Raw genomic sequence first — 23475 nt, 5'->3', positions numbered from 1 at the left:
TCCTTGCACTGTGCCTAGCGCACACCAAATGCTTGTTAAGTGGTAACTATCATCATCATCAATATATGCCCACCACGTCATCTCAAGAAAAGAGACCCACTGCTCTACACTATTAACAGGTAATTAACTACAAAAAGTTATAAAAATTTTTGAATGCAGTCTGTATTCACTTAATGGAATTCACTTACAGAAAACAAGTATATTTATTTAAAGCATTTCAGATATAAGCCTAAAAATTCAAATGAAAATAAAATCCTCTATGTTACATATCATTTTTAAGGAGTCTGGAGAGAGAGAGGGAAAGAAAGAGGAGGAGGAGGAGAAAGTGGTGGCCTACAAAAATGGCTTTTCAATTGAATCTAGTTTAAAAGCATACCTAAACATACTGAAAACCTTTTCATGCTGCATTTATAATGGTGTTTTTACAATTTAAAAAATATGAGAGAAAAGGAGGGGCGACTGGCTGGCTCAGTCAGTGGAGAGTGTGACTCTTGGTATCAGGGTTGTGTTTGAGTCCCACATTGGTATCAGGGTTGTGTTTGGTATCAGGGTTGTGTGTGAGTCCCACTCTTGGTATCAGGGTTGTGTTTGAGTCCCACGTTGGTATCAGGTTGTGTTTGAGTCCCACTTTAAAATAAAAACTTTAGGGACGCCTGGGTGGCTCAGTCAGTTGGGCGTCTGCCTTTGGCTTGGGTCATGATCCCAGGGTCCTGGGATCAAGCAGGAAGCCTGCTTCTCCCTCTCCCTCTGCCCACTGCTCTGCCTACTTGTCCTTTCTCTCTCTCTGTCAAATAAATAAATAAATAATCTTAAAAAAAAAAAAAATAAAAATAAATTAAAAAATAAATAAATAAAATAAAATCTTTAAAGGGGTGCCTGGGTGGTTCAGTTGGTTATACATCCGACTCTTGATTTCGGCTCAGGTCATGATCTCAGAGTCATAAGACTGAGCCCCGTGTCTGGCTCTGCGCTGAGCAGGGAGTCTGCTTGAGATTCTCTCTCTCTCTCTCCTGCTGCCCCTTCCCCCAGTGCTCTTTCTCTCCAAAATAAATAAATAAATCTTAAAAAAAAATCTTAAAAAGTAAATAAATTAAACATAAAAAATATAAGAGAAAAGGTAAAACTAACAACTTGCCTATCAATGCCAGTATCCAATTTCATCTCCATTTGTTCAATTATTTCTTTTTTCTTCTGAAGGCATTCAGATAACTTAGGAGAAGAGCTATTGAATGTTTAAAGGGAAAAAAAATCACATTAGTAGCCTTATAAAAGTTTTTCATACGCACATGTATATTGTTATAAACATTTATACATACACATATATTATTTTACTTTGCTCACAAATCCAAGAAGCACATAAGTAGTAATTACTATGCCCAATTCAATACTAGGAAATTATGTTGTATTACTATGCCTAATAGTCACACTAGGAAAAATTAACAAGTTAAACGAGAAGGAAGAGGAAGATTTAGATTTGTTACTTTCATCTAAGAGAAGATGTTCCTTAAGAATATAAATATATGTGATTTTGCAATTTGGGGATTATTTGGTTTCCTTTTTAATTAGATATCTGTATTGAAAGTAAAACAAAAACAAACACCAAAGGATATCACCAGAGTCTTAAGAATATAATAAATTATACTAATTAAAATTTGGAGACTAAGAGCCAATCCAGCTGTATTTAGCTTTCCTATATTATAAAAACAAATTTGACAATCATATTTGCCTTCTGAATGCCATCTAAATGTCAAAAACACCTAAACTATTAAGGAATCTGCAACCCTAATAGTTATGTGAATTCTGTGCTATGTGGCATTACAGCTCTTAAAATAGTACATTTCCTTTTAAAGTGTGATTCAGGGATCACAAGTGATCTTTATCTTTGAGACTGTTTTTGAATTAATTTCTTGGCATATCAATGTGTACAATAAAATGTTTAAAATTTTATCTTTTATTTTTCCTCTTTTTAAAAAATATTTTTCCTTTTTAATAACAGTATACATACAATTTTATAAGGCATGTTCACGTATATTCTACCTTATTTAATCCTCACGTACTTTAAAAGTTCACATAAATTGAGATATAAACCAAAACTTATTTAATGCCTTATTAAAATCTGTCCTATTAATCTTATAAAATTTTTGTTGTATATCTTTAAACATAGAGCATTATAATAGTCACTGAAATACCAAAAAAAATCAATTTGACTAACCTTATTAGTGGCATAAGGTGATCATTAAACTGCTTGTCAAAAAGATGAAAAATAGTATTGGCCTGTTGCACAACGTCCAAAAAATAGAGATTTGCATTCCTAGAATCTGAAGAAGGAATTCCTAAAATTGGAAGGCATGTACATATTAGAATCATACTTGAAGAAATTCATCTTGGCAACAGAAAAAAGAACACGGTATCATGAATAAAAGTCACTGCTATTTTAATAAATTAGCAATGATTTTTGTGGACAGAAGAGTAAAATTAAGTTTAATAACTTAATAAAATGAATAAAATTTTTACATGAAAATTTTCACCATCTACTCAGTCTTCATTATTTGCTGAGATAAACCAAAAATTAAATCAATAAATGAATCATCTTGGACTGTATCTTCTTTCCTTTCCCACTCTCATGCCCAGTGGTTCCACATGAGCCATGCATACACTTCCACCATTTTTCTTATAACAAGGCCTCATTATCTCTGGTAACAGTTAAAATAATTTTTTATTAGTTTCCTGGGTTCAAATCACTTTATCTTTTCTGCTATATATTGTTGCCAGAGTAACATACTTAAACTTACACATTTCACTCATCTTGCTCTCCATTATTTCCTCAAAAATATTCAAAGTCTCCTCACTGTCTAAAATTCATGGCATTCAAAGCGACTCAACGTGCTGACTCCAAAAAAGAGACCTGACCTATCCAGACTTCAGTTTCCTCTTTTTTGTAGAAGAGCAGTCCATTCTAACCTTAGATGTTTGTGTTTCTAGCTAAAATTAAAAGGTATAATGGGCTAGGGAAAATATTCACATATGAGAAAATAAAATACCTAGAATTCTTTATAGGATGATGATTTTTTTCAAAGTTTTAAAAATGAAAGCAAAGGTGTTTCATTTTCCCATAAAAGACAAAATCACCAACTGGTAAGAAAATTAAAGGCTCCAACACAAACTTACAAAAGAAAAAAATAAAGTCAATGCACATGTGGAAAATCCTTACTATTAATCAAAGTTATTAAAATTAAGGTAATATTTATGTATATTTTTAACCACTAAATTAAAGTTTTTAAAAGAATATTCAATGTTATGCAGAAGAACTGGTACATGCAACAGCAGTGTAAATTAGGGCAAAAAAAAACCCTTTTGGAAAAGGCTTTATGTATAGAAATTTTAAAAATTGGTAACACACTTTGTGGTTTTTTTTTGGTTTTTTGTTTTTTTTAAAGTAAACTCTAGCCCCAGTATGGGGGTCGAACTCATAACCTGGAGATCAGGAGTTGCATGCTCTACCAACTGAGCCAGGCAGGTGTCTCTGGTAACATACTTTGCTCTGCTAACTTCACCTCTGGGATTTCATACAGAGAAAATAATTCAAAATAAGGAAAACACTTTAAGCTCTACAATGTTCACTGCAGCATTATTTATATTACTAAACTGCTGGAAAAAAACCAGTATGTCTAGTAAGAGGGGATAGTTAATTTTATTTAACTTTATAATATATATGCATGACAAAATTTTATACTATCATTAGAAATAATAGCAGTAAGTGCTAACTGAATGGCTGCAGGGAAGAAAATTTATGAATTATAAGAGACATTTTCATCCTACCAGTAAATTTTCTAAGTCCTTCCAAATTGTGAATACAGCTACTAAAATGAAGATGCTAGATTTCCATATGAGCTAAATAATAAATCCTTCATACCATATGGATTCAAATTCTTGTTACTTTTTCTCATTATCTTCTTTAATCTTCTTAATATCTTTGAGGTATTATCATCCCAATACAAATTGCCACATTTAGTCACTGATGTCAAGAGTTTGCTGTAATTGGGGTGCCTGGCTGGCTCAGTCAGAAGAGCATGCGACTCTTGATCTTGGGGTCATGAGTTTGAGCCCTACACTGGGTATTGAGATTACTTAAGAAAACAAATTAATAAACTTAAAAAAAAAAAAGAGTCTACTGTAATTAAGTTAAAAAAAGCAGGATACAAATGCTTTTAATCTGTCCTGAGAGCAAATCTACAATCATGAGAGCAAATTAAAAAATAGGTAAGAATAAATCAAGTTTACTGAATTATGGTAATTTTGCTTCAGTGTTAAAAAGCTAAAAAATGATGTGATATACAGTCAATAAACATTTTTGAGCATCTGCTATGTGCTTTCTAAGTACTAGATAATAACGGTGAATAAGACAGATAAGATTCCTAGCCAAAAGAGCATATATGCTGTTCTCTTAAAATACTTTCTCCAAATACTCCATTTACTCTTTCACTCCATTCAGCTCTCTAGTTCATATAATTCCTCAGAGAGGCATTCCCTAACCAACCTCTCTAAAAAAAGTCCTCTGCTCCTGAATTCCCCCATCCTACCTCCCCAACACTTCTCACTATCTTACTCAATTTTATTTTTCTTCATTGTACTTTCTAGTCATTTGTCTATCTTATCCCTAGGAATGAAAGCTCTGTGAGTGCAGGAGTAGGCATTTAAAAGTGAATGAATTCTGGTAAGTGGAGGCAGACATTAACAGATGAAAATTTCACTGTGATAAGTGCTATGAAAAACATTAATTCAGTGATGAAATAATGAATAACTAGGCTGGGAGTAGAGGGCTATCTTAGAGTAATCCACAAAAGCCTCTTTAAGAAGGTGACATCTTAGTTAACTGAGATCAGAGGCTGAAAAGTCAGGCATGAGAAGTGCTAAAGGAAAAGGGATTGGGGGATGGGGGAAAGCCTGAGTGAGAAAAAAAAGAATGAAGGCTAGAGTGGCTGATGGCTAAGGTAGTGAGAGGAAGTACAATATGAGAAGTGGATGAATATATAACAGGAAGACAGATCAAAAGCCATGCCTTTGTAAAGTTTGTTATTGTTTTTCCCCTAAAATTAATAGGAAGTCCCTAAAAGGTCTTAAACAAGGAAATGATAATCAAACTGTTATGTGGAGTCAGTAATGTGGAGAGGTTGAGAATGTTTACAGAAAGGCCAGTAAGGAATGGATAAAGATGATGGTATTTAAATTAGGGTGGCATTAGTAGAGCTTGAGAAAAGTAGATGAATTTGAGTTATGTTTGGAAGTATAGGATTTGCTAACAGACTAGCTATCAGGTTTGATGAAAAGGAAGAAATATGGCAACTCCTGTTTGGGGCCTGAGCAACTAGTAAATAGTAATGCCTTTTAAGGACATGGGAAAGAATGGGAGTAGAACAAGTTTAAATGGAAGATAAAGAGTTTCAGTAGGGATATGTTAAATTTGAGATGCACACTGAACAGGTGGAAAGTTCAAAGAGGGAACTACATTAATGTGGTTGGAATTTAGGGAAGAAATCATTATTATCCTATTAATACCAGTAAACCTGAAAGATCAAAAGCAAAATAAAAATTTTAATATGAATCTATTCCTTTCCAGGCTTATTTTGGAATATTTTCCCTTCTAAACTTTACATTACTCAACTGCTTCAACCAGAATTGCTGTCACCTTCAGTTCTGCTCCTTTGACATTTTATAACTTGTAGCATTGTACCACATTCTGCCATACACTGTAGTGACTTATGTAGCTTACCCTGCCCTGTTTGATGTAAGCAATATGAGAGAACTCTTTGTGTAACTTTCTGCGCCTGACAAACTCTTGCATTATAGATGCTCAAAAAGCATTATTCATTGCATTGAACTGAATTTGATATAAAGAGTTGAATATATACAAAACATTATGCATACAGTTAATCAAGCATGATCAAAGGAATTTAACACAAAATATAACACAAATATACTTACCAGCAAGTCCTGTTTCCAAAGCATAATCAATATGCTCAATACATAAAAATTCCACAAGAATGGTAAAAATTCTAAAGGCATTCCTTGGTAAATCAGAAGGATCAGAGAGCTTTAAAAACAAAAACCAAATACATCACTCCTAAAGTCTATCTTTAAAAAAAGGGCTTTTTTTTTTTTTTTAAGCAATCAATTTTGTATACGATGTACCCAGTATTCAGGTATCAAAATGCTAACTTATGCCTCTTCCTCTCCACCCCCAAAGCCTCTCTCACATACATAGACATATAGTTACAATGCTTCATATTTATCTACAATTCTCCTGGCTTAGACTAGATCAATATTTTTCTCACCTGGATTGCAATCCATTAGTGGATTGCGACAAGAAAGAAAGAGGGAAGAGAAGAGAGAATCAATAGTAAATAAAGTATAATGTACATGTTAAAACCACATATAGTTTTATGAAATACACATACACACAAAAACATCATACACATATGCATACATATAACAAAGATCCACTGGACTGCTATGTAAAATCCATTTCTTATAGGTTGTGGTCAAAGAAGTTTCAGAGCCACCAACTTTAACAAAAGCTATTCTAGCAAAACTCAGAATAAAAAGGATTCTCTATTCTTCTGGGGGGTGGGAATGGGGAAATCGATAACAAATGCACTATAAAATATGACAGGCTCAAATCCCAGCTTCATCACTTCCTCTTTGAGTAAACCCTTAAGATATTATTTAACCCCACCAGGCCTCAATTTCTTCATCTGTAAGGTGGGAATAATATTAACAGTACTTACATCCTAGTCCTGAGGTGAGAATAAAATATAAAAATGCACATAAAGTATTTTTAGCACAATGTATGGCACACAGTAAACTTACAATGATAAATGTTCATTTTGCTGTTGATATTGCTGATGATTACTCAGAAGCATTATTAGTAATTATGGTAAGAAAATGAAATCTCTCTTTAAAAAGTTAGAAAACTACCTCTCAACATCTTATCACTGCTTTCTGTATTATTTATCAACTGATTGTTGCCACTTCGTAGTCTATTCATTTACCTTTCTCAGAGCAATGCTTATTATCTGATATAAAGAGCTGGGAGCTGAAGTGCATAACCCCTTTAAAAACCCTATTATAAATACTGATTTGGTATTACTCAATTCCCTTCCTGATCTTCTTAATACCACCTCAAAGTTTACTCTTCACTAGTCGCTCTACCACAACCTTTACCTCCCCTTCTTTGCTCACTGATCCTCAACAGAAGCCCTTAACAAGCAATAAAGAATAAACTTTTCACCCTCCTCCTGTTTACATTCATATATCCATGCATAATTGATAGAAGAGGTAGACAGAAAATTGATAGGCAGACAGAAGATGTAAACAACCCTGTCAATCAACTGGACCTGACATTTATAGAATACTCCATCTAACAACATCAGGATATACACTTCTTTTTTCAAGTATACACAAAACATTTACAAAGATGGATCATATCCTGGACTAAAACAAGTCTCAACAAATTTAAAACAGATTCACATCATACAAAGTATGTCCTCTAACCACAACAGGATCAAATTTGAATCAATAACAGAAAGAACTAAAAAATACCCCAATATCTGACAACTAAAACACTTCTAAATCACTCTTGGGCCAAAAGAAATCAAAAGGGAAATTTAGAAGTATTTTGAACTGAATGAAAATAAATACAACATATCAAAATTTGTGGTATGCAGCTAAAGCTTACCTTAGAGAGAAATTTATAAGACTAAATGTTTATATTAGAGAAGAACGGTCTCAAATCAATGACCTCAGTTCCCACCTTACAAAACTAAACAAAGAAGGGCAAATGAAACCCAACCAAGCAGCAGAAAAGCAATAAAGAGTGGAAACTAATGAAACACAAAACAAAAGAATAGAGAAAAATCAATGATACCAAAAGGTGATTCTTTGGGAAAATCAATAAAATTGATAAACCTCTAGCCAGACTGATCAGGGAAAAAATATACAAATTACTGATATCAAGAATGAAAAGGTGACATCACTATAGATTCTACAGATATTACAAGGATAATAAGGAAATATCATGAACAACTTAATCCCAATAAATTCAAACATTTATGTGAAATATACAAATCCTTAAAGACATGAACTACCAAAGCTCAATTAAAAAGAAATAGGTACCTTAAATAGTTCTAAATCTATTAAAGAAGTTGGATTTGTAGTTAAAAACCCTCACAACGAAAACCGCAGGCCCAAATTATTTCACTGGTAAATTCAAGCAAACATTTAAGGAAGAAATAATATCAATTTTACACAAACTCTTCCAGAAAATTAAAGAGGAAGAAATATTTTCCAACTCATTCTACAAGGCCAACATTACCCTGATAACCAAAACTAGACGAAGACATTGTGTGAAAAAAATATATGTATAAGTCAATATCCCTCATGAACACAAACACAAAAATTCTAAACGAAAGTTCCTAATCCAACAAAATATACACAAGATAATAAAAATATATATATATATATATTTAAAACCTAATTCAACAAAATATACACAGGATAATACCTGATAACCAAGGGGAGTTTATCAAAGGAATGCAAGGTTAACATTTGGAAATCAATGTAACTCAGCATACTAACATAATAAAAAGAAAGCATTTGACAAAATCCAACACCTAATCTTATAAAAACTCAGAAAACTAAAAATAAAAGCATTTCCTCAATCTGGTAAGGAGCATCTGTGAAAAACCTATAATTAATATCATACTTAATGGTGAAAGACTCAAAGCTTTATTCTTAAGATCAAGAATAATACAAGGTATTTGCTCTCACCATTTCCATTCATCATTGTACTGGAGGTTCTGAGCAATGCAATAATGCAAGAGAACCAAATAATAGGTTTCTATACTAGAACGGAATAAGTAAAATTGACTTATTGGCAGACTCCATGATAGACTATTTAGAAAATCCTTTGGAATCCACACACAAAAAAAGCGCTACTAGAACTAATAAGTTTGGTTAAGTTGCAGGTATAAAGTCAACATATAAAAATCAACTGTTTTTCTATACACTGACAACAGAGTATCAAAAATATAAATTAAAAAATACCACTTGCATTACATTAAAATAGCACTAAAAATGTTAAATACTCAGGGATAAACCTTGTGTGCTAAAAAATTACAAAACTTTGGTAAGGAAAATTAAAGAAAACTTAAATAAATGGACAGATATATTTTTTTTCTTTTTTTTTTAAGATTTTATTTATTTGAGAGAGAGAGTGAGAGAGAACATGAGAGGGGAGAGGGTCAGAGGGAGAAGCAGACTCCCCACTGAGCAGGGAGCCCGATGTGGGACTCGATCCTAGGACTCCAGGATCATGACCTGAGCTGAAGGCAGTTGCTTAACCAACTGAGCCACCCAGGTGCCCCTGGACAGATATACTTTATTTGTAGACTGAACACTCAATATTATTAAGATGTCACTTCTCCACAAACAGAACTATAGATTCAATGCAATCAAAACCCCAAACTTTTTTTCCCCAGAGACTGACAAAGTGGTTGTAAGACATATAAGGATGCAAAATAATTTATATGAAAATATTAGGGGACTGACACTATCTAATTCAAGACTTAATAATTACAGTGATCAAGACAGTGTAGTACTGGCACAAAGACAAATAGGTCGATGGAACAGAAGAGAGTCCAGAAACAGATCCACATATAAATTGTCAAGCAGTTTTCGACAAAGGTTCCAAAGTAATTGAGTGGAGAAAGGATAGTCTTTCCAATAAATAACGCTTGAACAACTGGATACCTAAATGCAAAAAACTGAACTTTGATCCATACACCATAGGACATGTATAAATTAACTCAAAACTGATCATAGACCTAAATGTAAAACTAAAACCCTAATAAGATATCACTACACACCGTTAGGCTGTCTAAAATTAAAAGGACTGATCATGGGGCGCCTGGGTGGCTCAGTTGTTAAGCATCTGCCTTAGGGTCAGGTCATGATCCCAAGGTCCTGGGATCGAGTCCCGCATCGGGCTCCCTGCTCTGCAGGAGGCCTGCTTCTCCCTCTCCCCCTACTTGTGTTCCCTCTCTCGCTGTGTCTCTGTCAAATAAATAAATAAAATCTTAAAAAAAAAAAAGGATTGATCATACCAAATGTTGGAGATCATGGGGAGCAAATGAAACTTTTACACATTGCTGGCAGGAATGGCAAATGAAACAACCTTGGAAAATAGTTTGGCAGTTTCTTTAAAAGAAATACCATATGAATCAGCCATATTGCTACTAAGTATATACCCAAGAGAAATGAAAGCATATGTCTGCATAACTTCATTCATAACAGTCAAACACTGAAATCAATCTAAATGTCTATCAATAGTTAAGCAGACATACTGTGGTATATTCATGCAAGGAAATACTACTCTGCAATATAAAGGAGCATACTAATACACACAACAACATGGATGAATTTCTAAATAATCATGCTGAGTGAAAGAAGCCAGAAACACATGTACATATTATAACATACCATATACTATTTATAAAAACTAGAAAATTGATGAACCTCTTAAAGACATCCTATTTAGCTTTCAAGACTCAGTCCTCAAATGTCGCCTTCTTTTTGAAAACAAATCTATAGTGACATAAAGCTGATCAGTGGTTCTCTGAGGATAGAAGTGAAGGGAGAGGAAAGGGGGATTATAAAAGGACAAAAGGAAACTTTTTGAGGTGATGGATCAGTTCATTATCCTGACTGAAGTTATAGCTTCAGAAATGTAGACATAACTTACCAAAGTTATCAAACTGTGCAGTTTAAATATATGCATTTTACAGAATGTCAAAGGTATCTCAAAGTTATTTTTTTAAAAAGGAAAAAAGCACCAATCTGCTCATTACACTGCCCTTTTTAATAATCCTTTAAAGTTTGCATCATCTACAAGGTCAAGTCTAAATTTCTATCCATGGTGTACAAAGAGTTTCTCTTTACCTTTGCAATTTCCTTTCTCATTACTCTCCCATGTACATTTTTATTTCAAGCATTTTATGCTGCACATCTGATCTTTGTATATTACTTTTTACATGTACTATTCTCTGCAAGAATCACCTTCTTGAAGATATCCTATGTAGCTTTAAGACTCAGGCTTAAAAAGTCCCCTTCTTTTTGAAACCTTTTCAAATAAATACTCTTCCTCAATTCTTTAACCAGGCAGAGCTGGTTGCACCGTCTTTGGTCCCAGCAGGGTATACCTATTTTGCGCTGATTATTTCTGTCTACCTCCTTTCTCCACACTATTCAAAAGTAATATATATGTCTTATTTTTATATCCTCAGTGCCTAACATAGCAGCTGGTACAAAGTAAACACATGTTTCTTGGATTAGATTGTGCTGAACTTCAACTGAATTTCTATCTTGTAACTTTCCAGACAAAAAGTCAGGACACTGAGCTAGTTACTATGATTCAAACAACATAATGTTGACTGCTTCAGGTTCAATGATCTTTAGAAATATTTTAACACATTTCCAGCATTCAGAAAACTAGAGATAATAATTTACCAAATATACCCATCACCCACCCACATATGTCGTATCTTTTTTTTTTTTTTTAAGATTTTATTTACCCATTTGACAGAGAGAGACACAGCGAGAGAGGGAACACAAGCAGGGGCAGTGGGAGAGGGAGAAGCAGGCTTCCTGCAGAGCAGGGAGCCCGATGTGGGGCTCGACCCCAGAACCCTGGGATCATGACCTGAGCCGAAGGCAGATGCTTAACGACTGAACCACCCAGGCGCCCCCAGATGTGTCATATCTTAACATTTTTTCCAAATGTACTTCAGATTTTTTTTCTTTTTTGGGGGGGGAAGGGGAGTCCTACATATGGATGAAGTCCCTTAGGTACTCCTCCCTCATGGCAAACACTACCCTGAATCTATCATGCTTATGCTTGTGCATATCCCTAAACAATATAAGGGTATTCTTCTCCTTTTTAAAACTTTATATAGTGGCATTATACTGAATATATCTTTTCCCCATTTTGTTCTTTTCACTCAACACTGCATTTCTGAGATTTTTTTTGTTGATACATGTTGATACTCTAGTCATTTAAATTGTTGTACAGTTTTCTAGTGTATGAACAATGTCAATTTATCAATTCTCTTTTTGAGGCACACTTAATTTGCTTCTAATTTTTCACCATGATAAACAATGCTGCTATGATGTTAGACATGGCATGTAGACCTGTGAGTTTCTCTAATGAATTCCGAGTTACTATCCGAAGTAACTATACCAATTTTTACTTCCATTGGTAGTGTAAGAAAATTTATATTGCTCCACATCCTTACTATCATCAGACTTAATTTTTGCAGACTGAGACAGTATTTTCCCATTTTAAGTTTCATTTTCCTATTAGTGAGACTGAATATCTTATTGGTAATTTACATTTTCTGTATTTGTTTACATGTTTAGTGGTCGAGCCAGGTTTTGAGTCCACCTCTGGCTGACTCCAGAGACCTCACTCTTGGCTATCACATATAATGGAGTCAGATGATAGTTTATTTACTGAGAACCCACTATGTGCGTTTATTAGTCTTTGTTTTCTATTGATTTATATTTATATGTATAATTTCTATTGATTTACTATCAATATAAAATAGACATATATCTCAATACAAATAAAAAAATTAAGACTGCCTCAACTCTCAGTTCCACTGCTTAAGAAGTATGTATCTCAGTTTCTTCATCTGTAAAATGGAATAAAAACCTCACAAGGTTGTTACAATGATTAAATGAGCTGATGTATACCTAAAGTGCTTTGGACCATAGTATATGCTATACAATTATTTGCCACTATTATTTGTTTTACATAATCTTCTGCTAGTAATACTGGTTACAAATACCTTCTTGCAGACTGTGACTTAGCTGTTTCCTTTGTTAAAGTGCATTTGTTGGAAAGAAATTCTAAATTTTAATGGAGTCAACTTTTCCTTTGATATCTCGGTTCTTAAGACATCCTTCTTTCCCTAATGCTCTATTTCTTTATGAGATGGCTCTAAACCTCCCTTTCATATCTTGATTTAATATATTGTACAGAAGAAAAATTTGGTATATTCAACTTTTGAAATTATATTAAAATACACTTCTAAATAATTTTAAAATAATTCTGTTCTCCAAAACAAAACCTCTATAATTTTTTATTACAAAAAATAGTTGTTCCTAACCAGAGAGCAGATTTATATCTTACTATAAACAAGGCAAAGATTAAAAAACACAACCATATAAATAAAATAAATTTATAACTACTCTTACCCTATGACATCTTTCAAAGGCTTGTTTGGTTTCTTGTAAAAGATTAACCACCACTTCTTGAGATAGGAAAGTTTCCCCATGAGTATCGATACTTGGCCCCAATGGTAAGTTGGTACGTTGTCTAATTCTCTCTTTCAAATCCTGAATACTAATGCATCATAAAAACAAATGAAAAGAAAACACTTTACTATACACAGATTTCAATTTCAAGTACTCTTCAACTTAAGTTGTATATATCAACAGAGAAAAATGGACTAATTGCCAGACATAAAAGTTCTAATTCCAATAATTAGTTCTGTAAAGTGAAATAAGCTTTAATCTCTAAACATAAGATTTTCAACTGAAAAATGAGTATACTTGGAGTTGTGACCTTTAAAAAAGTCTCTTTCAGCTCTCTAATTCTGACTCAATAGCCAAAAATTTCTTGTTTGGTTTCCTTATGAAGTGGACTATTCCAAATAAGTTAATATAACTAAATGGTCCTGCTTAAAATAAACTTTAAAAATTTAGTGCTTTTTAAATATATCTAACCATTTGAGCATATTGCACATTTCTTTATCATTATTAAACAAGATATATTAAACATAATTTAGCTTTTCTTAATGACTGAGGGTTACTTTGAACATTTATTTTATGGTGGTATGTTTAGAAGGTTGGATTTCTTTTGCTCCTAGAATACCTAGCTCTAGACCACTATGAATTTATTTTTAAAAAAAAGATTTTATTTTTGGGGCGCCTGGGTGGCTCAGTTGGTTAAGCACCTGCCTTCGGCTCAGGTCATAATCCCAGAGTCCCGGGATCAAGTCCCGCACCAGGCTCCCTGCTCAGTGGGGAGCCTGCTTCTCCCTCCTCCCTCTGATCGTCTCCCTGCTCATGCTCTCTCTCATTCTCTTGCTCTCAAATAAACAAAATCTTTAAAGATTTTATTTTTTTTAATTAATCTCTACCCCAACATGGGGCTTGAACTTACAATCCTGACATCAAGAGTTGCATACTCCACTGACTGAGCCAGCCACACACCCCAAACTATTTTTTTTTTTTAATTCTCATGATTGTTCTTTAGTTTTTCTCTTCCCTTACTTGCTGCTGTCTTTCAGATGTCACTTCTTATTCCTAATTATAACCTCTCCCTGATCACTATTTAGTATATAAAAAACTGGGAAACAAGAAACTGATTTGAGTGTACTCTGTACTCTAATTATATGGCTCTGCATAAGTCATTCTGCTTCATTCTAGAATCATATTGGTCCCAGACAGTTGAGATCTGGATAACAGATGCCACCAATCCTATAGCAAATCATTTTCTTCTAGTATGTGAATAATCACAGATTTTAAGGTATTAATTAAATAATTTTATGCCCAAGTATTAAAAAGCTCAGGACACCTAAACTGTAAACTATTTTCTATTTTTTCCCACACCTGCAACAACAAAAAATGATGCACTTCCTAGTTAATAACCTGGAATAATTTACTCAGTGTGGGAAAAAAAAAAAAGGAGACTATAGAACTCTTTATAGTGCTGGTATTCTGCTTTACATTTTAATTACATTATGTTAGGTCATTTCAACATGTGGTTCAAGAGACAGGATTTGATCAATGGTGTAAATAAGCTGGGTTAAATGAGTTCTTCACAGAAAATTCACTGTCAATATTTGACAACTTTGTCCAAATATAATAAAGGTCTTAAAATCTTTAGTTTTAACTACAACATTTAACAGAAACACTCACCCTCCCGTGCCAATGGATCTCTTTTGATGGTTTTTTGAGTCATAATAGCGCTGTAGGATCATAGCACTTCTGCTTTTCAAATATCCAGTCTCCACCTCAATATAGTTCTCCAAATAGGAAATGAAAATGGATTTGATAAGCTTCGACAAGAAAGTCTGTTTATCAGTACCTAAGTTAAACTCCATCAACTTGCTGGAAAGGTTTGTGGTTCTTTTCATGGAAAAGGGGGAAAAAAATTAATGTATATTTTAGGTACAGTGACAATACTAAGGAATATATATTTTTACAATGTGATTTTAATAACTTATGTTAAACCACCATTTCTTAAACCTTGGAAGGCACTTAGGATACAGAGAGCAGCTGCATAGGGCTATATATAAAGTAGAATGGATATTACAAATAACATTGTGGCTTAGAAAACTGACTAGGGATAATCTCCTAGGGATGACTTAGGAGAAGAAACCAAGGCAACCAACCAGTCTAGAAATGGCAACAGTGGCAGAATGACTTCAATATGTTCTAATGCCATTCATGACATGGTACCCACGTCAGAATACTGAGAGATCTACTTTCCGTTCATTCTCTTTTGTCTTTGTCCATGTGGACTTTCCTCTAATTTTCTGTTTCACATTATTAAAGATAGGCTCACAATAAATGTTGTTGGGATGGACTTCCTGATTATGGTTACTTTTGAAAACCCTCCTCTCAAAATGATGACACTGATGAACAACAATAGGACTGGGGAAAAAAACTCCCTAAGCAGCTTCTGATACGATATTTCCAAATGTTACACTTGTATTTACAAAGCCCAAGGCAAATTTTCATATCAGACTTAAGGCTGAAACTGTCATTTGTTAAGAATTTGTGACTTTCTCAATTTCTAAAGTTTTAACTGCCAGATAAATGTCATTATACTATGTCTTAGAGAAAAAAATTAAAGAATAGTGAACTAGCTTACAATTAAAACCAGAAACAAAATTCTTGAGTCTTAACGTAAAAAAAGTTACATTAAAGTACATGACTATACAGCATAATATCCAATTCCTTAAGTTAACATGCTAAGAATACTGCTCTTTGTACAACAGTAGTCTATATAACCAAGCATTTAATGCTAAAAGGTATACTACTATCTACAAACTATTACTCAAAAAAAAAAATACTTCATTTTCTATTAAAAAAAAAAAAAGGAAAGAAAATCTGAGATGTTACTATTTTCCTATTTTCTAGTAATTAAAAGCATACCTTGTATATAAATCATAGAGATTTTTGAGATACTGCTCTGCATCAGACTTCCTACATTCTTCTAACTGGTCTTTCACAAAACTCTGAGAAAAAAGTCAACATTTTATCAATTAAGTAAATATTAAATTATATATTTTTCTCTAAAATTATTCCACATTCTTGAATTGTTCTGATTAAAATACAATGGAAAAGGCAATGCACAGAAAATATACCAATATAAAAAAATAAGAACACAGGTTTTTAATTTTTAATGCTTCTCATATTTACCTGTTCATCTATAGCACTCTTAGGAATAAGTATTAAGAATTTCAAAATTTCTTTTGAAACTGGCCTATCTTGCCTCATAAAGTACATTTAAAAAACAAAACCTGAGGCTATACTGATATAGTCAATTCCTTAAGAAATAGCATTTCCCAAACTGTGGCCTGGGTAACCCTAGTGTCCCTTGAGACATTAACAGGCATTACTCTAAAATTTTAGACTCCTGTTTTCAGAGAATCACAATACGTATTAGTGCTGTTAAAGGATATTAAGAGTCCTGAATTGTGTTTTAAAAACAAACACTTCTTTAATGTTGCTTAATCCGGTAGTAAACATAGTTTAGGAAATGTTGCTTTAATGTACAGTGCTATGGGAGTCAAGGTTGTAAATTAAATTACTGTGTTTTTTCTTTTCATGTTAGTACATATTATAAAAAATTCTACAGATTGCACTTGTAATTCTTACCCAATTTCACAAATGCCATCTATTGGTCAAAGTGAGGACCCAATAAAAATAAAAATCTGAGGTTTCCCCTCTACAACCTGTTATAACTACTACTGCTGCTGGAATAAATTTCAAACATGCTCTGATGATACTCAGTGATTATGATTAGCACCTTTTTTCTTGATGAACAATATTTTTTACAAAAGCATGATACTGTCATTCCTTTCCCCTTCACTGAATAGATTACTATCCCAAAGGGCATTACATGAATAAACTAAATTTTTAAAAAACTTTTAAAACAGAGGAAAAAAATCACATATTGCCTTAAGAACTATTTAGTCAGTTTAAAATTACCTGTAGTTTGACTTCAAATACATTTTGAATAAGTTTAGCCAGTACTGTTTCTGGATTGCTAAAGATATCTCCAACTTGTTTGTTCACTCGTTGGCAGAGTATCGCTGCATCTTCAAATATATCATTTCTCAAGTAAGCACCCTAAACAGAGGCATTTTACATAGTGAATATATAATTTTTAAATGGTTTTAAAAACACAAATTAGCATAAAATAAAATAAAATCCAATAAAGTATACTATTATGTTACCTCCTGGCACTGCTTTATATAAACATCAACACAATGGGAATAACCCTACGAAGAAGAAAGAAATACATCATCACAGTTCTGGTTTAACAACAATAATTATAACAGTAATAATCTCAATAAAAAAGTTCTTATATGTAATAAAGCTATGTCTATGTGACACAGACATAGCTATATATATATATTCATTAGATATAAAGCTATATCTAATGAATCACCAATAGTAATAGTTATTGGACTTAAATAAAATTAATAGTAGAAAACTAATAATATAGTATTTCTCCCAGTTGCTTTCTATGAAATTGATCACCTGGTTCATATCCTTGCAGGACTTTAGAATGAAAGAAGAACCCTGAGGTATGACTTCTGTGCAGTCATTTTGCCCTATGATCACCTAGCCATCTCCTTCAACTCTAAATCATGTATTTGTGTGCATGCTCCCACACACACACAGATTCACAATCTTGAAAAAAGGCTTATATATATATACATACATAAGTATACGTATGTATATACATGTATACACATGTATGTATTTCCTTCTTTACTCTCTTGAATTCAAAGCATTTGTGTTCCCCTGCAAGAATCTGAACAGAGCTGTACTTAACTGGCATTCTGGAAATTTACTTTTAAAATTCAATCTATTTTAGCAGAACATATTTAAAAAAATAATTTGTCATATTAAGCTCTCTTTAATGATTTGTATTCATTAACAAATCATACATAAAAACAAGTAAGCAATGCAAAGTATACAATCGTCTTAAGAGCCATTCTTAATACTCATGCAGATATTTTACTTAAATGAAAAGTCTAAAAAATAACTTCTATTTCCCTACTCAGATACAAATATAAAGAAACAGATTTTTTATATATATTTTTGTGTGTATTTGTTCTTTTTTTCTTTTAGATTTTATTTAAATTAGTTAACATATATCATATTACTGGTTTCAGTGGTAGAAATTTAGTGATTCATCACTTGCATGTAACACCCAGTGTTCATTACAACAAGTGCCCTCCTTAATGCCCATCGCCCATTAACCCATCCCCCTCCCCTCCAGCAACCCTGTTTGATCCCTATACTTAAGAGTTTCTTGGGGTGCCTGGGGGGTCAGTCGGTTAAGCATATGCCTTCAGCTCAAGTCATAATCCCAGAGTCCTGGGATCAAGCCCGATGTTGGGGTCCCTGCTCAGTGGGGAGCCTGCTTCTCCCTCTCCCTCTGCAGCTCTCCGCTTGTGCGCTCTCTATCAAATAAATAAAATCTAAAAAAAAAAGTTTCTTACGGTTTGCCTCCCTCTGTTTTTATCTTATTTTTCCTTCCCTTCCCCTATGTCATCTGTTTTGTTCCTTAAATTCCACATGAGTGAAATCATATGGTATTTGTCTTTTTCTGCCTGACTTATTTTGCTTAGCATAATACACTCTAGTCCCAACCACATCACTGCAAATGACAAGGTTTCATTCTTTTTGATGCCTGAATAATATTCCATTGTATATATACACCATACACCACATCTTTGATCCATTCATCAGTCGATGACATCTGGGCTCTTTCCATATTTTGGCTATTGTGGACATTGTTGCTATCAACCTCGAGGTGCACGTGCCCCTTTGAATCAGTGTTTTTGTATTCTTTGGGTAAATACCTAGTAGTGCAATTGCCCAATCATAGGGTAGTTCTATTTTTAACTTTCTGAGGAACCTCCATACCGTTTCCAGAGTGGCTGCACCCGTGTGCATTCCCACCAACGGTGTCCCTTTCTCCACATCCTCACCAACATCTGTTGTTTCCTGACTTGTTAATCTTAGCCATTCTAACTGGTTTGAAGTGGTATCTCATTGTGGTTTTGATTTGTATTTCCCTGATGCCCAGTGATGTAGAGCGTTTTTTATGTGTCTCCTAGCCATTTGTATGTTTTCTCTGGAGAAATGTCTGTTCATGTCTTCTGCCCATTTCTTGACTGGATTTTTTGGGGGGTTTTTTTGGTGTTGAGTTTGGTAAGTTCTTTACAGATTTTGGATACTAGCCCTTTATAAGATATGTCATTTGCAAATATCTTCTCCCATTCCATTCATTGCCTTTTTTTTTTTTTTTTAAAGATTTTGTTTATTTATTTGACAGAGAGAGAGACAGTGAGAGCAGGAACACAAGCAGGGGGAGTGGGAGAGGGAGAAGCTGGCCTCCTGCCAAGCAGGGAGCCTGATGCGGGACTCTATCCCAGGACCCTGGGATCATGACCTGAGCCGAAGGCAGACGCTCAACGACTGAGCCACCCAGGTGCCCTCCATTCATTGCCTTTTAGTTTTGTTGACTGTTTCCTTTGCTGTGCAGAAGCTTATCTTGAAGTCCCAATAGTTCATTTTTGTTTTTATTTCCCTTGCCTCTGGAGACGTATTTAATAAGAAGTTGCTGCGTCTGAGGTCAAGGAGATTGCTGCCTGTGTTCTCCTCTAGGATTTTGATGGATTCCTGTCTCACATTTAGGTCTTTCATCCATTTTGAATTTTTTTGTGTATGGTGTAAGAAAGTGGTCCAGTTTCATTCTTCTGCATGTGGCTGTCCAATTTTCCCAACACCATTTGTTGAAGAGACTGTCTTTTTTCCACTGGATATTCTTTCCTGTTTTGTCAAAGATTAGTTGACCACAGAGTTGTAGGTCCATTTCTGGGTTCTCTATTCTGTTCCATTGATCTATGTGTTTCTGTGTCAGTAGCAGACTGTCTTGATGATGACAGCTTTGTAATATAGCTTGTGATGCCACCAGCTTTGGTTTTCTTTTTCAACATTCCTTTGGCTATTTGGGGTCTTTTCTGGTTTCATACAAATTTTAGGATTGTTTGTTCCAGCTCTGTGAAAAATGCTGGTGTTATTTTGATAGGGATTGCACTGAATGTGCAGATTGCTTTGGGTAGTACAGACATTTTAACAATGCTTATTCTTCCAAACCATGAGCATAGAATGTTTTTCCATTTCTTTGTGTCTTCCTCAATTTCTTTCACAAGTGTTCTATAGTTTTCAGAGTACAGATCTTTTACCTCTTTGGTTGGATTGTTCCTAGGTATCTTATGGTTCTAGGTGCAATTGTAAATAGCATCAATTCCTTGACTTCTCTTTTTGCTGCTTCATTACTGGTGTATAGAAATGCAACAGACTTCTTTGTAGTTTTATTTCCTGTGACACTGCTGTATTTCTGTATCAGCTGTAGCAGTTTTTTGGAGGAGTCTTTTCAGGTTTTCTACAGAGTATCATGTCATCTGTGAAGTGTGAGCCTGACTTCTTCCTTGCTGATTTGGATGCCTTTTTTTTTTTGTTGTCTGATTGCAGAGGCTAGGACTTCCAATGCTATGTTCAACAGCAGTGGTGCACATCCCTTGTCGTGTTCCTGACCTTAGGGGAGAAGTTCTCAGTTTTTCCCCATTGAGGATGATAGTAGCTGTGGGTCTTTTATATATGGCCTTTATTATGTTTAGGTATGTTCCATCTATTCCTACTTTCTTGAGGGTTTTGTCAAGAAAAGATGCTGTATTTTGTCAAATGCTTTTTCTCCATCTATTGAGAAGATCATATGGCTCTTATCCTTTCTTTTATTAATGTGGTGTATCACAATGATTGATTTGCAGATACTGAACCACCCCTACAGCCCAGGAATAAATCCCACTTGGTGGTGGTGAATAATCCTTATAATGGACTATTGGATTCTATTAGCTAGTATCATTCTTGTTGAGAATTTCTACATCCACATTCACCAGGGATATTGGTCTGTAATTCTCCTTTTTAGTGGGGGTCTTTGTCTGGTTTTGGGATCAAGGTAATGCTGGCCTCACAGAATAGGTTTGGAAGTTTTCCTTCCATTTTTATTTTTTGGAACAGTTTCAGAAGAATAGCTATTTATTCTTCTTTAAATGTTGGAGAATTATCCTGGGAAGCCACCTGGCCCTGGACTCATTTGTTGGGAGATTTTTAACTACTGATTCAATTTCTTTGCTGGTTATGGGTCTATTCAGGTTTTCAGTTTCTTCATGTTTTAGTTTTAGTAGTTTATATGTTTCTAGGAATTTATCCATTTCTTCCAGATTGCCAAATTTGTTGGCATATAATAGCTCATAATATTCTCTTACAATTGTATTTCTATCGTTTTTTCGTTGTGATCTCTCCTCGTTCATTCATGATTTTATTTATTTGGGTCCTTTCTCTTTTCTTTTTGATAAGTCTGGCTAGGGGTTTATCAATTTTGTTAATTCTTTCAAAGAACCAGCTCCTAGTTTTGTTGATCTGTTCTACTGTTTTTTTTTTTTTTTACTTCTATATAATTTATTTCTGCTCTAATCCTTATTATTTCCCTTCTCCTGTTGGAGTTAGGCTTCATTTGCTATTCTTTTTTCAGCTCCTTTAGGTGTAAAGTTAGGGTGTGTATTTGAGACTTTTCTTGCTTCTTGAGGAAGGCCTGTATAGCTATATACTTCCCTCCTAGGACCACTTTTGCTGCATCCCAAAGGTTTTGGACTGTCATGTTTTCATTTTCCTTTGCTTCCATGTATTTTTTTAATTCTTCAATTTCCTGGTTGATCCATTCATTCTTTAGTAGGATGTTCTTTACCTTCCATGTATTTGTTTTCTTCTGGTTGACTTTGGTTTCATAGCATCGTGGTCTGAAACTAAGCAAACCCTATTTCTTTAAGTACCTTCTTTGTAGAAATACAATGCCATACAGGGATTCTTTCCCTAATTCAAATTCCCAGAAGACAATATTCCTTTGTATTACCACCTGAGATCCTCTGAATTTAATTTAAATCTTTTACTAGTTACATTCCATCTACTCTCTCGTTCCTACATCCTACCAGATATTTAAGGCTAAATCTTCTTGCTTATGACCTATTTTGTACATGTTTGACTGAAAAAATAATTTAAAAAACAAGAAGATAGTATGATTTTTCTATGTCAACCTATATAAAAATTAACTGATAAAATATTAATATTATTGAATATAAAATATTAAATACCTAAAATTTAACATTTATGGAGATGTGAAATGTATATTCAAATTGTTCAAAACAATAAAAATTATCACTGTGATATAGTCACACAACTATAATAAAATCAGAGACTATCCTATATAGAATTTATATAATCTCCACAATATTGAAAACTAAACTTTGTTTTTATTACTATTTACCTTAAAATGAAGCAAAACTGCTGCTACTTCTCTCATTCTGGAGATTTCACCTCTTCTTTGAGCACTAGTAAACTCCTGAATCAGTTGGCATTCTAAATCATGATATTTACCTAAACATAAAAAGAAAGTCATTCATCTATAATGAGACATTCAAGGTATCCAAGTTATTTACAAACATATGAATTATTTACAAATATAATGACTATGGATCTAGCTTTCTTTTTAAGGACTTACAAATACAATATTAGATTACAGGCAGTGAATCTAGCCCTTATAATATATGATATATAAATCTATATTTTCAAGACAAGAAAATCTTCCCAACCAGTAAACAGCTGAACCCCCATGGTCTGATTACCATTTACCACTGTTACTTAAAAAAGCAGATGACTGAGATAAACCTCTAGATGTCATTTCTGATAGTATGAGATAGGAAAAAATCTTAAACCTAAAGCTACAGAAAGGGTGAAGGGGACTATAAAACTCCTTACTAGAGATCAGATGTCTTTACCATGAACAATGGTGGATTCAACACCAAATCTCACCTTAAGATAATATATGGTGTCTGATTCACTACATTATTGAGGCTACTAATGTTCTGAATGAAAACCTGACTTTGGACTAATCTATAGTAATCAAAAACAGTGCCAGGAAGTCCAACTATCTATGTCATTATGATAACACTTCTGGGAAAACAGGTGGCTCTTTGAACTTTCTAT

The 23475-nt window shown here is 33.8% G+C and overlaps 1 protein-coding gene across 2 annotated transcripts in view; it reads right to left on the bottom strand.

Moving 5' to 3' along the window:
* EXOC5 (exocyst complex component 5) overlaps positions 1-23475 on the bottom strand; it is a 56677-nt gene that overhangs the window by 5357 nt on the left and 27845 nt on the right. For both annotated transcript variants that reach the window (XM_006742755.3, XM_081830463.1), the window contains exons 7-15: positions 22757-22866; positions 17589-17633; positions 17341-17481; positions 16282-16364; positions 15040-15249; positions 13312-13459; positions 5983-6091; positions 2213-2333; positions 1136-1222 (exon numbers count right to left, since the gene is read on the bottom strand). In XM_006742755.3, the coding sequence (XP_006742818.1) occupies positions 1136-1222; positions 2213-2333; positions 5983-6091; positions 13312-13459; positions 15040-15249; positions 16282-16364; positions 17341-17481; positions 17589-17633; positions 22757-22866 (1054 nt within the window). The remainder of the gene's footprint in view (positions 1-1135; positions 1223-2212; positions 2334-5982; positions 6092-13311; positions 13460-15039; positions 15250-16281; positions 16365-17340; positions 17482-17588; positions 17634-22756; positions 22867-23475) is intronic.

Source organism: Leptonychotes weddellii, chromosome 9, assembly GCF_054177405.1.
Source record: "Leptonychotes weddellii isolate Sample4059 chromosome 9, ASM5417740v2, whole genome shotgun sequence".
Taxonomy (NCBI): domain Eukaryota; kingdom Metazoa; phylum Chordata; class Mammalia; order Carnivora; family Phocidae; genus Leptonychotes; species Leptonychotes weddellii.
This window is presented reverse-complemented; position numbering and strand designations above follow the sequence as displayed.